Source organism: Akebia trifoliata, chromosome 11 (genome assembly GCF_017979445.1).
Source record: "Akebia trifoliata isolate Shusen 1 chromosome 11, ASM1797944v1, whole genome shotgun sequence".
In the NCBI taxonomy this organism is placed as follows: Eukaryota; Viridiplantae; Streptophyta; class Magnoliopsida; order Ranunculales; family Lardizabalaceae; genus Akebia; species Akebia trifoliata.
In genome coordinates this window covers 48,283,199-48,301,960 of record NC_141385.1, presented here as the reverse complement: position 1 = coordinate 48,301,960, position 18,762 = coordinate 48,283,199, and the positions used below count along the sequence as shown (strand labels likewise).

At 34.7% G+C, this 18,762-nt stretch overlaps 2 protein-coding genes and 1 pseudogene across 3 annotated transcripts; 2 read left to right on the top strand and 1 right to left on the bottom strand.

Annotated features, from left to right (window-relative positions):
- The first annotated feature begins 1,315 nt into the window (after nucleotides 1-1,315).
- LOC147392286 (14-3-3-like protein D) lies at nucleotides 1,316-5,778 on the top strand. 2 transcript variants are annotated; one of them, XM_086458115.1, is made up of 7 exons: nucleotides 1,316-1,475; nucleotides 1,617-1,923; nucleotides 2,023-2,110; nucleotides 4,059-4,168; nucleotides 4,265-4,413; nucleotides 5,210-5,262; nucleotides 5,351-5,778. In XM_086458115.1, the coding sequence occupies exons 1-7, from the start codon at nucleotides 1,403-1,405 to the stop codon at nucleotides 5,351-5,353; spliced, it is 783 nt and encodes a 260-aa protein (XP_086314241.1). In that variant the 5' UTR covers nucleotides 1,316-1,402; the 3' UTR covers nucleotides 5,354-5,778. The 2 variants fall into 2 exon arrangements, with proteins under 2 accessions (XP_086314241.1, XP_086314240.1); XM_086458114.1 differs by having other exon boundaries at nucleotides 5,207-5,262.
- Nucleotides 5,779-6,301: 523 nt separating this feature from the next.
- LOC147392285 (uncharacterized) lies at nucleotides 6,302-12,834 on the bottom strand. The gene is made up of 6 exons (XM_086458113.1): nucleotides 12,085-12,834; nucleotides 7,658-7,808; nucleotides 7,279-7,563; nucleotides 7,003-7,174; nucleotides 6,825-6,903; nucleotides 6,302-6,754 (listed from the first exon to the last, which is right to left on the bottom strand). Exons 1-6 carry the CDS (start codon nucleotides 12,648-12,650, stop codon nucleotides 6,550-6,552), a joined length of 1,458 nt encoding a protein of 485 aa, XP_086314239.1. The 5' UTR covers nucleotides 12,651-12,834; the 3' UTR covers nucleotides 6,302-6,549.
- Nucleotides 12,835-17,347: 4,513 nt separating this feature from the next.
- Nucleotides 17,348-18,339, top strand: LOC147392284 (olee1-like protein pseudogene; annotated as a pseudogene).
- Nucleotides 18,340-18,762: the final 423 nt, after the last annotated feature.

Genomic DNA, 18,762 nt, shown 5'->3' with positions numbered 1-18,762 from the left:
AAAGATATATTCCTTGACCATGGAATTTTCTTGGAAGCTAATCGAAAATGATGTAGATGCCCTCGTTTTCAACCTCTTACCAAAAACCTTAGATTTTTTTTTTTCTCGTGAAACTTGTTGTATTCAATCTCTAGGATTAATATTTTAACCCTCATCTTCAATCTAAAGATGTGCCCTAATTTAAATTTTTCATTAGATCAATTTTGATAAGAGTCACGATCAAGAATAGTGTCATGTTCCTATAGTAAGAAATGGTGTCTATGTGACACCTTTTTGTTGGAAATTAAACACATTGGACTGTGTGCTATATATAAAAAGGCTTGTTTTAGGAACTGATGTGCTTTAAAGTCCAACCAACACATGCCTAGTAAACATCGCTCCTATTATAGGATTGGGACACATTGTTAACCAAATTTGATTTTGAATTTGGATTGGGAAATTTAATTTCAAAAATATTGTAGTCAAACAAGATTCTAAGTTCTGAAAATCAATTTATTGACAATCTGATGATCTAATAATTCATAATCAAGATCTACAATTCTAACGAAATGCTTCCATAATCTCTTTTCTTGGACTCGCTTTAGAAATTTATTAGTAGCGCAATGAAATATTATAGAGTCCTGATAATTTGATGCTTATTTTTTTTACTGTCTTCACAAAATCGTAGATCCTTTACTTTGAGATACACAAAAACAAAGATTTATGATTCCATAAATTACCACGTCAGACACAGTAAAAAAAAAAAGAAGCGTCAGATTATCAGGATTCAATATTATATTACCTAAGATCGTAAATAGCACATTAAGGCAACAAGCACAAAAAACAAATACCAAACTTACATGATTTTTTAAAATTCTAATTATAAAGAAAATCGAATTTATAACTCGAACCAAGTGGAACATCTGATAATTAGATTCTTGAATTCATGGCTGTTAGATTCGATATTTTTTTTTAACCCCTAAAAATTGAATTTTTATTATTATTTAAATTTGGATGAAATTATTATATGAAGTGGCCAGAAGACATCGATCATGATGATTGTAATTGTGGGTCCATCACACAGTTTTATAGATTAGTGGGCCTAAAAGTAAGTGCTATGGACACTTTTATTGGTCCGTGAATCATTAAAAGCGACTCCAGTTATTATTAAATATATAAGCAAGACATCTTAATATGGAACAATGGATTCAATGGTACAGGTGGAACATTTTTATTGGACATATACTTTAGTAAAAAAACGTGTCCCATCTTCAGGATGCAGCCGGACAAGGTATTGTTCGCTTACCGTATTCATTTAATTTTCGCTTTTCTCTTCTCTTCTGTCCTCAAATCGATTCGACACAGAGAGTGAAGAAGAAAATCAACAGAGAACCGTTCGAAACCCTAATTTCGGAGATTGGCCATGGCTTCTACTAAAGAACGTGAGAGTTTCGTCTACGTAGCCAAGCTCGCCGAGCAGGCTGAACGCTACGATGGTTAGGGTTTCTCGCTTTTTTGTTTCTCTCTACGTGTAGATCTTGAATGTTAAGTTGTTCTAGGGTTAGGGTTTGAATCATTTGAGGAAATCTAGGATTTAAGAGAATTTTTTTTTTTCTTTGTCTTTGTTTTTTTGGCAGAAATGGTGGATTCGATGAAGAAAGTTGCAAAGCTGGATGTCGAATTGACCGTCGAAGAAAGAAATCTGCTCTCTGTCGGCTACAAAAACGTGATTGGAGCACGAAGAGCCTCATGGAGGATCTTATCTTCGATCGAACAGAAAGAAGAAGCGAAGGGGAACGATCAAAACGTGAGACGGATCAAGGATTATCGACAGAAGGTCGAATTAGAGCTCTCGAACATCTGTAACGATATCATGACTGTGATCGACGAGCATCTCATTCCTTCTGCTTCTGCTGGAGAATCTACCGTTTTTTATTATAAGATGTGGGGAATCTTGTTTATGATGCTGTTATTGATCTCTTTTTCGAGTGTTTTTGTTTTGATTTTGTAGATTTTAGGGTTTGAAGCTTTGATTGGTTGCAGGAAAGGAGATTATTATCGTTATCTTGCGGAGTTTAAAGCTGGTAATGAGAGGAAAGAGGCTGCTGACCACTCACTGAAAGCATACGAGGTATTTTTCTCCTTCATTTCTTTCCGAATTTTTTTTTTTTTTTTTTGAATTTTTGGATCTCATTTCTCTCCAATGTTCATCAATGCCATGTTCCATGGGGCTAATTTATTCATGTTTGATCTCTATAAGGAACTATGCCATGATGGTGCGAAATTTAAGCTCTATCTCTTTGGGTCATAAAAATACCATTTTGGGGCATCGAGATAAGGGTTTTAAATCTCATCTGAGACCGAGATGACTTGTCCGATTTTTCTCATCATTGAACGAAATGACTCAAACGTATCGGAAACTCGTCCAAGATGAGACATCAAAATGAGTTTTAAAACCAAAGTCGAGATAGCCCTTTCTTCAGGTCGCTCCTTCTGTCAATGGTGGCCCACTACCCTTTGTTTGGGCTACCTCTCGAGGTTATCCTTTCTAGATTGAGCACAAGATGTGGTACTGGATTTGATACGAACCTATCTAATATAGCAATAGTTGATAATGGTATGGAAAGTTAGACCTTTATCTCTTGGGGTCATAACATAGAAGCCAAATGATTTGATCTGAATCTCTTGATAATTTTATGAACTCGTATTCTTGGTTGAACTAAATTTTATATTCCAAATTATGTTAATCTTCTATTCATTTCAAAGGGGAAGCTAAGTCCAGAAGAAGTGTTTTACTCAATTTTAATTGTATCACCAATATTAATGCTAAGTTGTTTTTTATTCATCCTTGGAACAATATTTGTACATCTACTATTCATTCATTATGAATGTGCAAACTCGGTGAGGTGGTAAAGTTTGGGTGCGGTAACCATGGTTTGAAATATCGGAATGTATCTGTCAATACATATCGGTATTGGCTAAGATTGATACGAAACATTGAATGTATCGGCCGATACTGTATCGGTTTCATATTAACTGAAACATTCAAATGATACGATATTTTAAACCATGGTGGTAACGCCGTAGACCATTGATCAAAACACTACCTTCACTCTTAAACCTATCCAAGAAAAAAAAAAAAGGTGAAGCATAAAAAGTTATTGTTGAAGATAATGATTAGAATTATGTTTAGTCATTAGCTTGCATTAAGTAGGGTTGTTTTGGTATGTTATGGGGTTTAACTGTCTCATGTTGGCTACACTTTATTTCTATACTTAGTCAATCCTTTAAACTGATAAGCTTACCTTTCTTTGTAACTCATCACAAATCTTTTGATCTCTTCCTTACTCTTTTTCTCCATTTCCTAGTTTAACAACCCCTCGAGAGGTTATCTCTATAGTTCAATAATGTCCATGTTGTTTAGTGTTTTGTTCTTTCTTATTTCTCGAGTTGGTTCTTCAATAATTTCTCCCTTGTAATCCACTCTAATTGAAAACTAAAGTGATGTTTTCCAGTCTCTCCTCTTTAAATTCACAGTTGTCATTTACTTAAAAATAATAATAATAACAGTTGTCATTTGATGGATATTTGAGGTAATTTTCTTTTATTTTTATTGGTTTTTCATATTACTTTGGTTATGATTTTATTATCTGTTTGGGTGGGATAAATCTAGAATGTTTAAGATGGTGATTTATTACTTAGTCATACTATAATCTAGTCTACCATGTATACTGTCACTCCGTTGTCCTTGACTTTAGGTTGCTATTTGGTTTCTTTCTAGATCTGATCAACTGTTTTTTAAGTTAACATTAGCGTTGTCATTGGCTCACAAATGATTAAATATGATTCCTAGTTAGTTTTTGGATCATGTTGTTTTGTAATGGAGGTTAACTTTTTTGTGGGAACTCACTTCTCAATTTCTCGGAATCGATTGTCTTCTTGGAGCCTGAGATTGCATTTTTCTCTTGCATGATTGATGGAACATGGCATGTAATTTGATCTGTTAAAAAGTGAAAATAGACGACAATGCTTCTAACATGTACTATCTTGGCTAATCTGTTTATCCAATATGTCTGTAGTTGGCCTCCAGTGCAGCAGAGGCTGATTTGTCTCCTACACATCCAATTCGATTGGGTTTGGCATTGAATTTCTCAGTCTTTTATTATGAGATTATGAACTCGCCTGAAAGGTATGCCCGAAATTATTGGTCATCTGGATAAGTGATGTACACTCTTCTCAAATTTGAGTATAATGCCATGCATTTTCTGTGAATCCTAAACCTCAGGGCCTGCCACCTTGCAAAGCAAGCTTTTGATGAGGCTATTTCCGAGCTCGATACCCTGAATGAAGACTCTTACAAAGATAGCACTTTAATCATGCAACTTCTAAGGGACAACCTTACCTTGTGGACTTCTGACATTCCAGAGGAGGGAGGTAATACATAAAATTCTTGAACATGCATCATTTCTTTTTCTGGAGTGTTGTTCCCATGGACAGACTAGGTTCAAGCCCCCATTGAACCCACCTTCACCTTGCTAACCTTGTTAATGTCTTGCTGATCTTTGTTTTAAGCCATTGCGCTCGATCTGATTGACTAAACAATTCGTACCATTATTCTAGTCAATTTTTATTTTTATTTTGGATTCATTTCTGTGTTCAATCTTAGTTGTGAGGTAGTATTGAGTGAAAATTGCGACATGTTTATGGTTTTATAAAATAAACATGTACATGAGCTGTTGAACATGTTCATCATCATTTCATTTGAGTTCTAATCTCTACATGTGTTCATCATCAAACTCATTATCTAAGAGCTCCTTAGGCATTGTTTAGGAAGAAGTGCAGTGTCAAAGGGGTCTGGTCACTATAAATATTTTTTGGATTGTTTGGTAGAATAGAAGGAAAAAAAAATACCCTTAAGTAATGTTTTTGCACAAAAGGAGGAAAGCTACTTATTAAGAGGGAGGGAAGGCAAAGTAATGGACCAACTCTAAGCAGGTTGTTTCCTAGCCCCAGAAAAATAAACATGGCCTGTATCCATTGCTAGTAATGGACACCTATAACAGTCTTGAATGCTCTGGATTCTGTGACTTTTCCTGTAGTTTCGTTATGTAGTATTGTTATATACGCTCATCATTAATGACCTTTATTTTCTTCCTTGTGCATTGCTTCTTGATGACTAAATCTCGATTCTCTATTGCTTATTATTTTGTAATTCTTATCCCAATAGAAGATGGTCAAAAGATGGACAGCTCTGCTAAAGCTGGTGGAGCTGAAGATGCTGAGGCAAGTCATGTGCATCTCTCACAGCTCTTAAGTTCACTGTGCACTTGAAGTTCTAGTCACTAAATTCTTTTTTTCCCCTAATTTTCAGTGAAGCAGCCAGACCTTGGAGCCTGCAACGCATAAACAAGGAGAAGGATAATGGCTACTTAGCTCTGGGTTTATTTTTTTAGTCAGAATTTCTAATATATATATATCCTTTCCTTGTGTGGGTTATTGTTGTCAGCATAATTGTTTGATGTTTGGTGATGATTTTGCATCCCCCAAGCTTTCTTCCCATCGCCGTGATAATGGTGCCATGGTGGACGGCAATTAAAGGATTGGTGTGGTTGCTTTAGGAGGTTTTATTTTTTTTTATGAAAATGCAACGAAGTACTACCATTTGCCTTCCACCTTCTCTTCATGTTGTTTTCTTAAATTGCAATGTTTTCTACCTCAGATTGCCGCACCTGATCGCGGCCAGACCGCATCGGTGTACTAAATTTAAATAAATTGTGCCACATCCTTTATTTATGGTAACTTTTGACTCAATATATCCAATTATTTGAAATTAAGGAAGATATTTGCCACCCGTTACAGTTTGATGTCGCATAACTTTATGAAAGTTAGCAGTAAGGCTTATTTTTGGTGTAGGTGTCCACAAATACGGAGGCAGGGTTCGGATGTTCTCCTCCTCAATATCTTGTGGGGGACACTATCAAAACCATTTGGTGGACCTTCCCCCCCCCCCCCCCCCAAAAAAAAAAAAAAAAAAAAAAATCTTTATTTAGTAATTTAAGCAAATAAATTCAAGCATTTTTTGGGGATATTTGATTAGAGCGTCTCTTTGGGTACTCAATCCAATATTTGGAAAGTAATCATCATCGAGGCTTTATCCCTAAAGATTTAGGGTTGGTCAAAAGAAGCTAGTTCCTCTTTCATCAGTTGTCTGTGATCACATCTTTTGTTATTGAATGTTATTGAAAGGGTGTATTTGCTTTGACAATCTCAATCCATGTTCTTAATGAATAAACCATATCAAATCGAAGTTGGAACGTATCATTCAATGTCTAAACACCATTGGAATTGATTTTATGTATCCACCCTTACAGTAACAGAGGTGGAAATGCTAAGAAACAGCACTTGATGGATTATGGATTCACGCACGTTCAAACCAAAATTGACACATTGACACCCTAATTGAGTATGTTTCCCGACTCTTTCAATGAAGAATACTCTCAGTTTGAACTTAAATTGCACCTCGAGGCACTAGCCAACCCTGAAACTAGTCTCACCATCTGGATTCGGTCTTCACATGCTGTAACTAACCATCGAACTTGGTCTTCTTGCAATTTCAGCGCCTAGACGATGAAGCTTAGTCTCTAGATTCTCATAACCTCGATCGATATGGGATACACCCTCAATTTCTGTCACTCCTGCTGCAGCCAGTCCAGCCAAGACCAATGAAGCTCCACTTCTTAAATCACTTGCAACGACACAGCAACCTTGCAAGGAACTGTCCAGAAGAAAATTTTAGGGAAAATGGGCACAAACTAGGTCCTAAATATATTATGAAAACAACTTACCATCCTTGCTCCTTCCCATAGACCATTGCAGTGCTTCCTTTAACTTGCATTCTCGCTCCTAGCTTCTGCAGTTCTCTTACTATTATCACAAATGATGAAAATGGTATCAATGCCAATGAACTAGCCTTGTGTGTGGTAGGATGAATCGAAAAGACCACGACGAATATGTTACACTTACCATGACCCAAACGCCCTTCAAAGACTGATTCCTCAACCGCACTAATGCCATTACAGGTAGTAAGCAGTGCCATTATTTGAGGTTGAAGATCTGTAGGGAACTGTGGAAATGGACCCGTTCTAACATTGAAACTTCGAAGACTTTCTCCAGTCTTTGAAACCATTGCTGCAATCTAAGAAAATGCAAAAATCATCTCAGTACGTAAACGGAAAAAGAAAAAAAAAAAGAAAAGGGTTCAAAACCGAAGCATGAATTAGTGAAAATTTACAATTATACCTCCAAGGTTTTGGGTGTGCTTTCTCTGATTTGGCATCCAGCATATAAGAGCTTCTCAATCAAGCAAGATAAATGACAAGGGACGACAGGTGATATCGACAAACACGAGCCAGTGATGGCCGCGGCAACCATAAATGTACCAGCTTCAATCCTGTCTGGTATTATGGTGAATTCAGGACCATATAATCGGTTCCTACCAGTGATGATAAGTGTGTCACTACCTGCTCCTTCCACACAGGCCCCACTATCAGTTAGAAACCGAGCAAGATCGACCACTTCTGGTTCCTGTAGAGAACAAATCAGGCCACAACCCATTTCAAATTTGCATATAAATAGCCTTAAAAAAATGACATATCATCTTCATTTAACTTGAACATACTTGGGCTGCATTTGAGAGCACAGTCACACCATCAGCCATTGAAGCAGCCATCATGAGAGTTTCAGTTGCACCAACACTGGGATAATCGAGACGAAACCTCCCACCAACTAGTCTTCTGCCATTTGCAGCACGCGCATGCACTTTCCTTTCCCTGTAAAATTCGAATGTGGGTTAATTTACGAAACAAGGTTGTGAATAAACCAAAAGTATCATTTGTATAATTCTCGAATTTTTACTTTTTTTTTTTTTTTTCCAATTTTTTATATTCAAAACTTTCTTGGATTTATCCGAATTAACACGACCCCTGCTAGACAGACACAATTTTCATATCCAAACTTGGTTTACTATAATGGCAATGTTGGTCACTGCAATTACATTTTACCTTTCGAATCCTGCTTGCTATGCTTTCGCAGTTTTATTTTGCATGGAGAATCATAAAAAAAAAAAAAAATCGAAGGAAAATTGTGAAATTTCCATTTCAGTGCCCTATTCATTTTAATTCGGAAACAATAAATTATCATTTTTAAAATTAATTTCTTTAACAAATAAGAAAATTTATTTTAAATAAATAAAATACCCATTATTGTTTACTAGAGTTTGCTGATGCCTATGGCATGGTCATCCTTTGGGGGGTTAACAGGAAAGATGATATAAGGATAAGGGTATTATTGAAAAAATGATAACAAGTAAAGACAATAAAATTGGAGAGGTATTATTGAAAAAATGGCAGAAGAGGAAAGGAAATAAAGTTAAGGAGTTATCATTGGAAAGGGGTAGAAGAGAAAATGCAACAAAGTTGAAGAGGTATTCTTGGATAGTGAGGAGATATTTGTGCAGGGGGTTCACACGTGGGAGAGGATCCTCTGTGGTTGTTTTTTCCTGCAATACTTTTGAATGGACCAAAATAACAAAAAACTAAATCTACACTCGTTAATATTAAGAGTTTAATGATCGTTCATTTTCAAAATCATTGATCGTGGTTTTAAAAAATCTTTTTGTCGATTTTTTTTTTATAAAATCTGATCTATGCTCAATAAACTAGAGGATGTTGGTGTTGTTGAGTTTAAAAGTGATTGATTCAAGATCGTAAAAAAAAAAAAAAAAAATCCACTATAAGAATCTACAGCAAAAAAACTTATTAGAGAGGATCCACTACCTTAAACATGTGCCCTAACAAAACCCCAACCCCAACGTATGCTCAATGCATGTCCTTAGGGCACATGTTAACAAACCCCTTAATTATAAGGGAAAATTATTTAAAGATCCCTCACATAAGGATTTCTTTCTAAATAGTCCCTAAGTTTTCGACGATAGTTTGGCAAGACATTTAGTTAATTTTTTCTTTTTAAATTATCCCTGGACCTCATCTCCCACATTTCTCATGATTGAATGTCCTAACCGTTCGATCTCGTCATTTTCATCCAAAAACTGAATTTTTGACATCTTAAATCGAGTTTTGGAGATTTCATTCTATAAAAAATAATTTAAGAAAGAAAAAGAAATCATTTTTAAATATTTTGAAGATATTTACACAAAACTAAGGGTTATTTCACCTTTTTTTTCTTAGATTTTGGATGAAAATCAATCAAGAATGATTCTTTTGAGTTAAAATCATATAAATAAGTCGTTATCTCAAATTTTTAGTTGATCTTTCCATGTAATTTAATCGGAAAAAATCAAAAATTAAAAATAGGTGAGTTTTACCAGTAATGAACTCAACAGTAAATAGTGGTGAGTTCGACAATGAAAATTATGAACTCAACCTTAAATAAAAAAGCATCGCTTGACAATAATAAAATGCGGTGAACTCAATCGTAAATAAGAAAACGGTGAGTTGGCCAAAAATGAGGGATCATAAAGAAATTTTATTTTTTTACTAAATATCCTATCAATCTACATGCAAAGTAACTTTCCAAAATTAGATACCATCTCCATCAATAAGTGGTATGTGGCAGCCTCTTTATGAGACCATAAAAGCTGAGAACAACCACCGACAATCACTTGCCTTCTTATTAATGAGCACTAAATCATTCACCCTTAAATTATTTATGTAAAAAGAATTCGAAAAAGCCCATCCCGCTTAGATGACACGTGGTGTGTATACAAGAGATTTCCCAAATAATAAAGGCGTGAAATAATTTTAAAAAATACGTGTCATCTAACGAGAAGGTTTCTTCAAACTTGCAACTTCAAAATTTTGAAGGGGCCTTGCAACTTCAAAATTTTGAATGGACTCCGTGTTTTAGTGTTAAAAATAATAATAAAAAAAAAGCACAAAAGGGATCATTTAATACGTATGATAAGCTAAAATGTTACTAATTATAATTTCGAACACAAAATGGTAAACGAAAATGTCAAAATTACTTGACAACCACCGTTAGATTAATTCTGAAAAATGGTAATTTACCATTTTGGAATTAAAATATTGTAACATTCTTACCTGTTTGGTAAAATATTTTAATTTTGGAAATGATTAACTATCTTTTCAAATTTTAAATGAACATTAACCTTATTTGATATTTTTCACATTTTTGTTTTCCATTTTGGTAAAATGTCATCCACAAAAAATAACTTTCCGTTTAAAGTATAGAACATCCGATCATGATTTTCAATCTTGATTTCCGATTTTGCCTCTTTCATGAACAATCCTTAGACATGAATGTAAGATGATTCACCCAAGTTCACTTGATATCATTCAAGATCGAGAGAGATATTTATTTAAAAGATGGGTGGATTGTGTGGGTCGGCTACATCTACCCAGTGGATTTAGTCCTCACGGACATGGTCCATGAACAAATGGACTGGACGTAAGACCAAATACAACGTCCATGCCATCTTTCACCAGGGATACAACATGTACACTCATATATCTACAATGTGTTTTATCCTATGTAAACTGAAAGTTTCGGATGTAATACAGATCACCCTCACCAAAAATCAATTAATTCTAAAATTTCTAACCCCAAATTTACAAGTTGAAGAATTGTGGACCGTCCATTTTTTATAAATCACTTTTGATGAGGTTAAAAATTTTAGATTGAGCTGATTTTTGGTGAGGATGATCTCTATGATCTATGAGTATACATATGTGTACACGGATCCTTATATATATTCAATGTGAATCATACTCTTGCACCATATCTCGTCCGACATTTTAGATGAAAGTATGCGTGTACTATTAAGAAATTTTTGTTTTAAGTTAATGAACCAATGGCATGACTCCATGTGTATATCAAAAAAGCAAGTGTAATTAATTGGTGGATAGAAATTTGTCAACGACAAATATATACTCCTTAGATGAGTGATTGATATTTTTAAAAAATCTTATCCAAGGCAATAAAAGTTTTGTGAATTGGGTTTTCTAATTAACATAATTATTTTTAATTAGTATTTTTTAAAAAATAAAAAAATATGATTAATAATTTTCAAATTCACCTTCTTTTATATTAAAAAAATGATTATTTACATATAAAGACGTATTAATAAATAGTGCCAGAGTGACCTCAAGAGTGCAAAAGCATCTATGATTCCTATACACTACCATGTTAGGAAAGTGTAATATATAGTACAATCTTGAAGTCACTCCAACATTATTCATTAATAAATAAGTGAAACTTAATACCATGGTTAATGCATAACCATGGTTTTTAAACTCGTTCGAGATCGAGATGTATCGCCCGAGTTAACTCGATATCGAAGTTGAACGAGATCAACTCATAAAATCATTTTTTTGATCGAGTTTTACATCTCACGTACAATTTTTCGAGTTATCTCACGAGACATTTCAAACGTATCGAAAAACTCGTCCGAGACGACTCAATATCGGAGCTGAACGAGACGAGACGCGATATCGAGTTTAAAAACCATGTGCATAACATCTCAACCATGGTTTCAAAACTCATCCGAGGCCGAGGCGTATTGCCTAAATTGTCTCAATGTCACACATGGATGAAACGGATGAACAAATTAATTTTTCGAACGAAATATAAAATCCCATCTTTATTTTTCATTTTTCATTTTTTTTAAGGAGATGTTTCAATTGTATCGGAAAACTCATTCGAGACGACTCAGTACCTAGCATGAACGAGACAAGACGTGAAACCGAATTTTAAAACCATGATCTCAACTGTGAGGAACCTTGCAAGAAAAACGAGATGATTGGGACGAAAGTTTGAAAATCTTATCGGAATCAGAAAAACTCAAAGGAGTCAAATGAGATTTTGTATATTTTAATTAAAATGAAACCATGGAATACCGAGTTTTAAAATCATGTAAAATGAGCAAATCTTTTAAACAAGAACGAACAAGGAGGATGAGAAGAACTTAAAATAAAAATTAAAAAATCTGAAATGGGAGTGATTCGGTCATGGCGTCTCGTCTCGTCTCGTTCACGAATGATTTTCAAAACCTTAGTAATAAAAACTAACCTCAACTCAACAATGGCGCCAAGCGCTCTGAGCCCACGAATGTATAAATCTACTGGTCGAGCCCCAATGTCGCAACCACCTGGCAGCGCCACTACAGCCTCTCCAAACCGTCCAACCAACGGTCCAACCACAAAAAACCCAGCCCTAATTTCCCCAACTGAGTCCGAACATGGCTCGACTCTGCAAATTCCATCCGTGTCAACCATCACTTCCTCATCAAATTGGTCGACTCCAGCACCCAAAGATCGCAAAATTGAAACCATTATCTTAATATCAGAGATATTTGGAATGTTATTGAGCTTCGAAGTTCCGGAACAACAGATGGTCCCTGCAAGAATCGCCAATGCTGAGTTCTTTGAACCACTAATGTTGACGTGGCCTGATAGTTTTGATCCACCATTGATAACGAATTTGTGATCTAGGGTTTGGGTTTGAACTGGGTTTTGGGGAAAGTTTAGAGGGTAAGATAGAATGGTGGGAGATATTTTTCTGGGGAAATGAAAGTTGGGTTTTTTACAAGAGTAAGAGAGGAGATGATGGTTTGATGGGTCCAAAATGGCAGCCATGGATTTGCAGAGAGTAGCACTTCGAATTTCACAATCACTTGTTGGAACTTCCAACAAATCTTAGTAAGAAAAAGAAATATTTTTTATTTCAAGATCAAATCACACTTTCTTATTTTAATAATTTTTACAAGAGAAACGAGGATCTCCTTTGCTTCTATGTTCTGTCACTCTCGTATGGCCTAATGACTCTCCCAGTCTTCCACTGGCTATGGGTTTAAATAGGAAAATGTGGGGTGTTTATAACAAGGATAATGATGAATGCACGTGGTTAGTTACGCGGATGATGTGAACTCACACGTGTGTAGGCGGGAGTCCCACGTTTTACATAACATGAAATTTTTAAATAACAAAAGGTTATGAGATGTATTGTATAAGTCGGTAGAACCGCCATCGGAGCCCAGTCCATAGGTCCAACCGTCCAAGCAACCAGACTAGGCCTTCTTTGCCAAGTCCAAAAACAAATGGGCTTCTACTCACTTAACCTAAGCCCACTCCAAATTGGATCGATCTGAACCCAGCCCATTGACAGCACATATGAATTCATAATAGAAGGGTATTTTTGGAATGCAAAATATTTGTTACGCTGAAATCGTTTTTTCTCGTTTGAAAACTTCAACTTCAGATGTCTTCTTGCCCTCAGGAAGAAGTCTGCTAAAGCCCAAATCACACCATTGTTTTAAAAATCGTTGAGTAGACTCAAAACTCGGCCAAATCTAATGGATCAATGGACGGATGAGGTGATGAAACCAACTCATCAGATCAACTCAGCAAATAATCAAGTGAACTCGTCAACTTGATCGTGCGCCCTAACTCTAATTAACTTAGGAAAAATTACTTAAAGGATCATAATGGAGGGATTTATTTCTAAATAGTCCCTAAGTTTTGGGCAGTAGCTTTATAAGACATTTAGGGGGCGATTGATTGCGCTTCAAAACGTGGATTTTCCAGCGTTTGCGTTTTGAAGCTGAGTTTTGAAGCCAAATCAAACACAGCAAAACTCAATTTTTTGAAATTGCGCTATGAAATTGCGTTTAGAAACGCAAATATGAAAAGCAGTTAAAAGAAGCTTTTCCAATTTGCGTTTGCGGGAGAAGCGAACTACCGAAAAACGGCTCAATGAAAAGACCAAAATGCCCCGATCTATTTTCTTCTCTTCTTTCTCCTCTTCTCTTCAACGAACATGGTGGAAACTCGCACAGTCTCTCTGTCTCTCTCTCACAGCTCTCTCTCTTTTCTTCTCTACTCTGTCGATAGAACCTCGCACATCTCTCTCTCTCTCTCTCCATCTTTAGCTAGAAACTCTGGTTCATCTGAAACCCTAGAATAGAAAACCAGTATTATTATTCAGATGTGTCGAGTGTCGACTACGGCTGCTAGTAAAGAAGACGGAGAGAGTTGGTGACCAACGAAACCGTCAAAATTAAGGACAAAAAAACACATTTTTTTTCTCTTCGAGGATCGCATTCCAAAGGTACCCTCATCGTTTCTACTTCTCCAATTTTCCTTTTTGGTTTCCAAATCTTGGTAGATTTTTTATTTTGATCTTTTTAAGACTTTAATCTCGTTTTGCATCAACTTTAGTAGTTTTTTCAGTTGAATTCGACTAAATCTCTTGGTTAGTTTCAGATTAATTTCATTTGAGTTATTTCGATTCGTGAACTAGTAGCTTATCGATTTCTTTCGCAATTTTTTTATCTTGAATTCGACTCTTGGACTCTGGATCTCTCTGTTTTATCTTTTTCAGCAAATTTAGATGACAAAGTTAACTTTTGATCTGATATTTTAGAATTTTTTTTTAATATTCTTTTGTTTTTTGTTCATTTTTGCCTCTGTTACTAAGGGATCCATGTACATAGTGCTGAATCGCTCTATTTTGTAGCTGAATCTCTGTGTTTTTTGTTTTTCTTGTTCTTTAAATTTAGATTTACAAGAAAATTTTTGTTCTTGTCTGATTCACAATGGTATCGTCGATCGAAAGAAGATCTAGTTTTAGGAGTGACTCTTTCTCAGAGAGAAGAGATTCTTAGAATGTAATAGGAACTGAATCTCTTTCAATTATCATGCTTGGAGCTTCAAGTGATCTTGCCAAGAAGAAACAATTTCCAGCTCTTTACAATCTTTACCGACAGTTTTGTTTGTCTCTACCATTAGAAATGTTCATATTGTAAATAAAAAATGAAACAAATATGGCCTTTCAATTGTTCATCAATTTTTGTTGGGTAAACTAACTACCAGTATCATTTTTGGTGGATAAATTAGTAGATGAGATCTTTTCGATCTCTTTAAGCACATTAACTACTATAGCCATGTTGCACCATGGTCTCAATCTTGGACCATCCATGATGCCTCCACTAGCTTTTGCATTTAGAAATTTTATATCGTCCTTGGGGAAAACCTTGGAATTAAGGATACCTCCACGGTTTTGAGTTTTTTCATCCACACATGATGCTTTAGAAGTTCCCAATTTTGTTTCAAACTTGTCTTACTTTTGGTTTTCAGCTTCCTCTTTGTACCAAGTAAATAATGTCCAACGTCAATTGTTGAGAAAGAGAGTGATTCTCAAGTAAGTATTTATCCATCTTTTAATCAATCTTAACAGATAGTCAAACATGAGTTGTTTAAATATGTGTAATATCTGCAAAATAACAAACCCACACCTTCAAGTGATGTCTCTCCACGTATGGGGAATTCAAAATATATTATAAACAAAGTGAGAAAAGGATCAGTTTTAAATTCTAACTTAATGAAACTTCAATTTCTCAACTCCCATACTTAATAAAGTATATGCAGAAACATCAAGTGATAGAGACCTTGAAATTAACTTACAACTATTTTTTTATGTAGAAGAGAGTGAGAATTGAAATCCACAAATTAAGAACTATTAAGAACATTCAGAAAATGGTGGTTGTAAAGCTTATATAGTCTATATTGTATACAATGTATCTCTTTGCATTAACCTAAGACAAGATTCAATGTTATTTATCAAAGATGCACGTGTCTACGAGCTCACCAGATCATAAAACATGTATGATGTTAGTCATTACGAGTTTAGGACTTAGAGCTTCAGATTGTGATTCTCTAAAGGAACACTGGATGGTTTCTATCTCTTGTTTTAGATTATGAGGTACAATTTTATTGTTTTCAGGTATAAATTTTGGGATTTCTGAGATGGATGGAAAAAGAATTTGCGTCAGCCCTCACCCCTGTTATGGTTGTTGAATTTTGGTGAAAAAACGACCACGCATCGATGGATTTGTAGTATGAGCAATGCCCATGAACGCTTCAGGAATATAGGGTTGCAGGTTGGTTTTTCTATTTTTTGTGAATTCTTGATGTTTTGTTTTGATAGAGTTTCAGTTTAGATTTTAGAATGATAATAGTAGCACTCATTATATTTGATTGAAGACGACTTGTTTCACAATTGGTGATACAAATTAAAAATAAAACAGAATCTTTTATATCTAAGTTTATTGTAGTTTGTCCATGAAAGATTGAGCCTTTAATCATAAAATTCACAAAATTCATGAAATCGAACTCAATGTTTTTATCTGTCTTTGGGTAAACAACCTAAAAAAATTAGAATTCAATTAAATGATATCAGAATATGAATGTGTTATGTATATACGATGTAATGTAAATGTTGGATTGCGTATTATGCAGGTATTTTGTTTATCAGGAAAATTTCATATGTTTAATTTCAAGAGGAGATGCTGTTGAAATTTTTATAGAATTTTATTATATTTATCTATATTTAGTGTAATTATATATTTATAGGGGTATTTTAGTAATTTTTGATGTATTCTGCGTACATTATATTGGGTTGTGTATTATGCAGGTATTTTGTTTATCAGAAAAATTTTATATGTCTATTTTTAAGAGGAGATGTTGCCGAAATTTCTATAAAATTATAAATTTTTTTATAATTTTTTATAGATTTATGAACATTTTAAAATTAAAATAATTATTTTTTTAATTTTTTATATAATTTTATTATATTTATATATATTTAGTGTAATTATATATGTATAGGGGTATTCTGGTAATTTTCATACATTCTGGTTGCATTATCAACCTTAAGGGCATTCTGGTCATTTAACCCTACTACAACAGATTTTAGAAGCTGTATCAAACAGTCCACAGTCAGATTCTAGTCAACAGCACAGCAGTTTTAAAAAGCTCTATCAAACAAGTTTTTCAGCTTTTCAGATTCTAACAGCAGATTCAGACAGTAGATTCTGACAGCAGAAGCTGACAGCAGTTTTAAGAAGCTGAATCAATCAGCACCTTAGTAAACTTTTTATTTCTTAACGGTCCCTCATTATTGGAGAACTCACCGCTTTTTATTTATTGTCGAGTTCACCATTTTTTATCTATTGTCAAGTTCAACAAAAAATAAAAAGTGGTGAACTCAACATTAGTAAAACCCACTCATTTTCAATTTTCAAGTTTCTGACTAAAATACGTGGAAAGATTAACTAAAAACTTGAGATAATGACTTATTTAGATGATTTCCAACCAAAAGAACCATTCTTGATCAATTTAAAAAAAATGGTAAAAAAATTCTAGTTTTTTATATACATCTTCCAAATATTTGAAAATGACTTCTTCATCATTTTTTAATCCTTTCTAACGAAATGGAGTCTCCAAAACTCGATTGAGATACTAAAAATCTAAGAAGTCATTTTCAATCATGAGAAATGTGGGAGATGAGGTCCCAAGATTGTTAAGAAGAAAAAAAAGTTTATTAAACAGACTATAAAGAGACTGCCCAAAACTTAGGTACCATTAAGAAAGAAAAAAAAGTCCCTTCGCTAGGGTTCTTTAAGTAATTTTCCCATTAACTTATTTTGGGTAACATTCGCCCAAAACACAAAAATAGCTATTACCTTCTTCCTTACATATTCATCCTTGTCTTTCAAACCCAAAAAGAGCAACCACAAAAATAAAAAAAATCAACAATTCTTTGAAGGTTCTTCCCCTCCTTGCCGTTGTTCTTTGTTTTTTGTCCCTCTTTGACTTTGCCGACTGTCATAATTACTTGTATGTTGAGGGCAAGGTTTATTGTGATACTTGTCATGTTGCGCTCCAAACCGAAGTTTCCGAATACCTCTCCGAAAATAATTACATTTTTAATAATAATAAAAAAATTCATAAAAATATAAGATCTAGAAAGAATTAGAAAAATAACAATATGGATTCATATTGAAGAAAATTTGGGCATTCGAATAGGGCTAGTCGGAGCAATTGTAACCCAACCCATTTTTCGAGAGAACAAAATTGTGCCATATATAATTGTATTGGTGTCATTTATGACTTTCCTTACTAATTGGTTTCCCTGTGCATTGGTGTAGGTGCTAAAGTGAAACTACAATGCAGAAACCGCGAAGAAGGGCACCTAACATACACCCTTGAGGGTGAAACCGATGCAACAGGTACGTACAAACTTTCAGTTGAAGGAAATCATGAGGAAGAGATATGTGAGGTCGTGCTAATAAAGAGCCCTGCGCCTGACTGTGGTGAACGTCTCATTGAACGTGATCGTAGACATGTTCTCGTCACTGAAAATAATGGCATTGTCGACGCTACACGCTATGTGAATTCCTTGGGGTTCTTGAAGAAAGAACCTATAACCACCTGCGTCGATGTTCTTCAGTCCATGGGTCTTCTCCCCGACGCAATCTTGCCTTGATTGAGTTAGAAGAGAAGCCGAATCCTCTTTATTGCATGCTTAATTATTTTAATTGGTTGAATTTGCGTTGTTATAGAGTTTAATAAAGGATTTTGGGATAATTGTTGTCAAGCTTGGTTTCAAAACTCATTTGAGACCAAGACGTATCGCCTGAGTCATCTTGGTATCGCCCAGTAATGAGACGGGAGGACAAGTCAATGTATCAGAAGAGATTTAAAACTCACGTTCATTTTTTTCATTGTTGAACGAGATGTCTCAGACGTAGCAGAAAACTCATCTGAGACAACTCGGTCTTGTTTACGGACAAGACAAGACATCAAAACAAGTTTTAAAATCATGTTGTCAAGAGTTATAATTATGTATGCTTAGAATGTCATAAACAAGATTTAATACCTGCAATGTCATGTACCATATGAACAAACT

Coding starts and splice junctions, on each gene's coding strand:
- LOC147392286 (XM_086458114.1), top strand. CDS start 1,403: ATGGCTTCTACTAAAGAACGTGAGAGTTTCGTCTACGTAGCCAAGCTC. Junction 1,924..2,022: donor ACCGTTTTTTATTATAAGAT/GTGGGGAATCTT, acceptor GATTGGTTGCAG/GAAAGGAGATTATTATCGTT. Junction 4,414..5,206: donor TGACATTCCAGAGGAGGGAG/GTAATACATAAA, acceptor TTATCCCAATAG/AAGATGGTCAAAAGATGGAC.
- LOC147392285 (XM_086458113.1), bottom strand. CDS start 12,650: ATGGCTGCCATTTTGGACCCATCAAACCATCATCTCCTCTCTTACTCT. Junction 7,809..12,084: donor GGCGCCATTGTTGAGTTGAG/GTTAGTTTTTAT, acceptor CGAATTTTACAG/GGAAAGGAAAGTGCATGCGC. Junction 7,175..7,278: donor GCACACCCAAAACCTTGGAG/GTATAATTGTAA, acceptor GCATTTTCTTAG/ATTGCAGCAATGGTTTCAAA.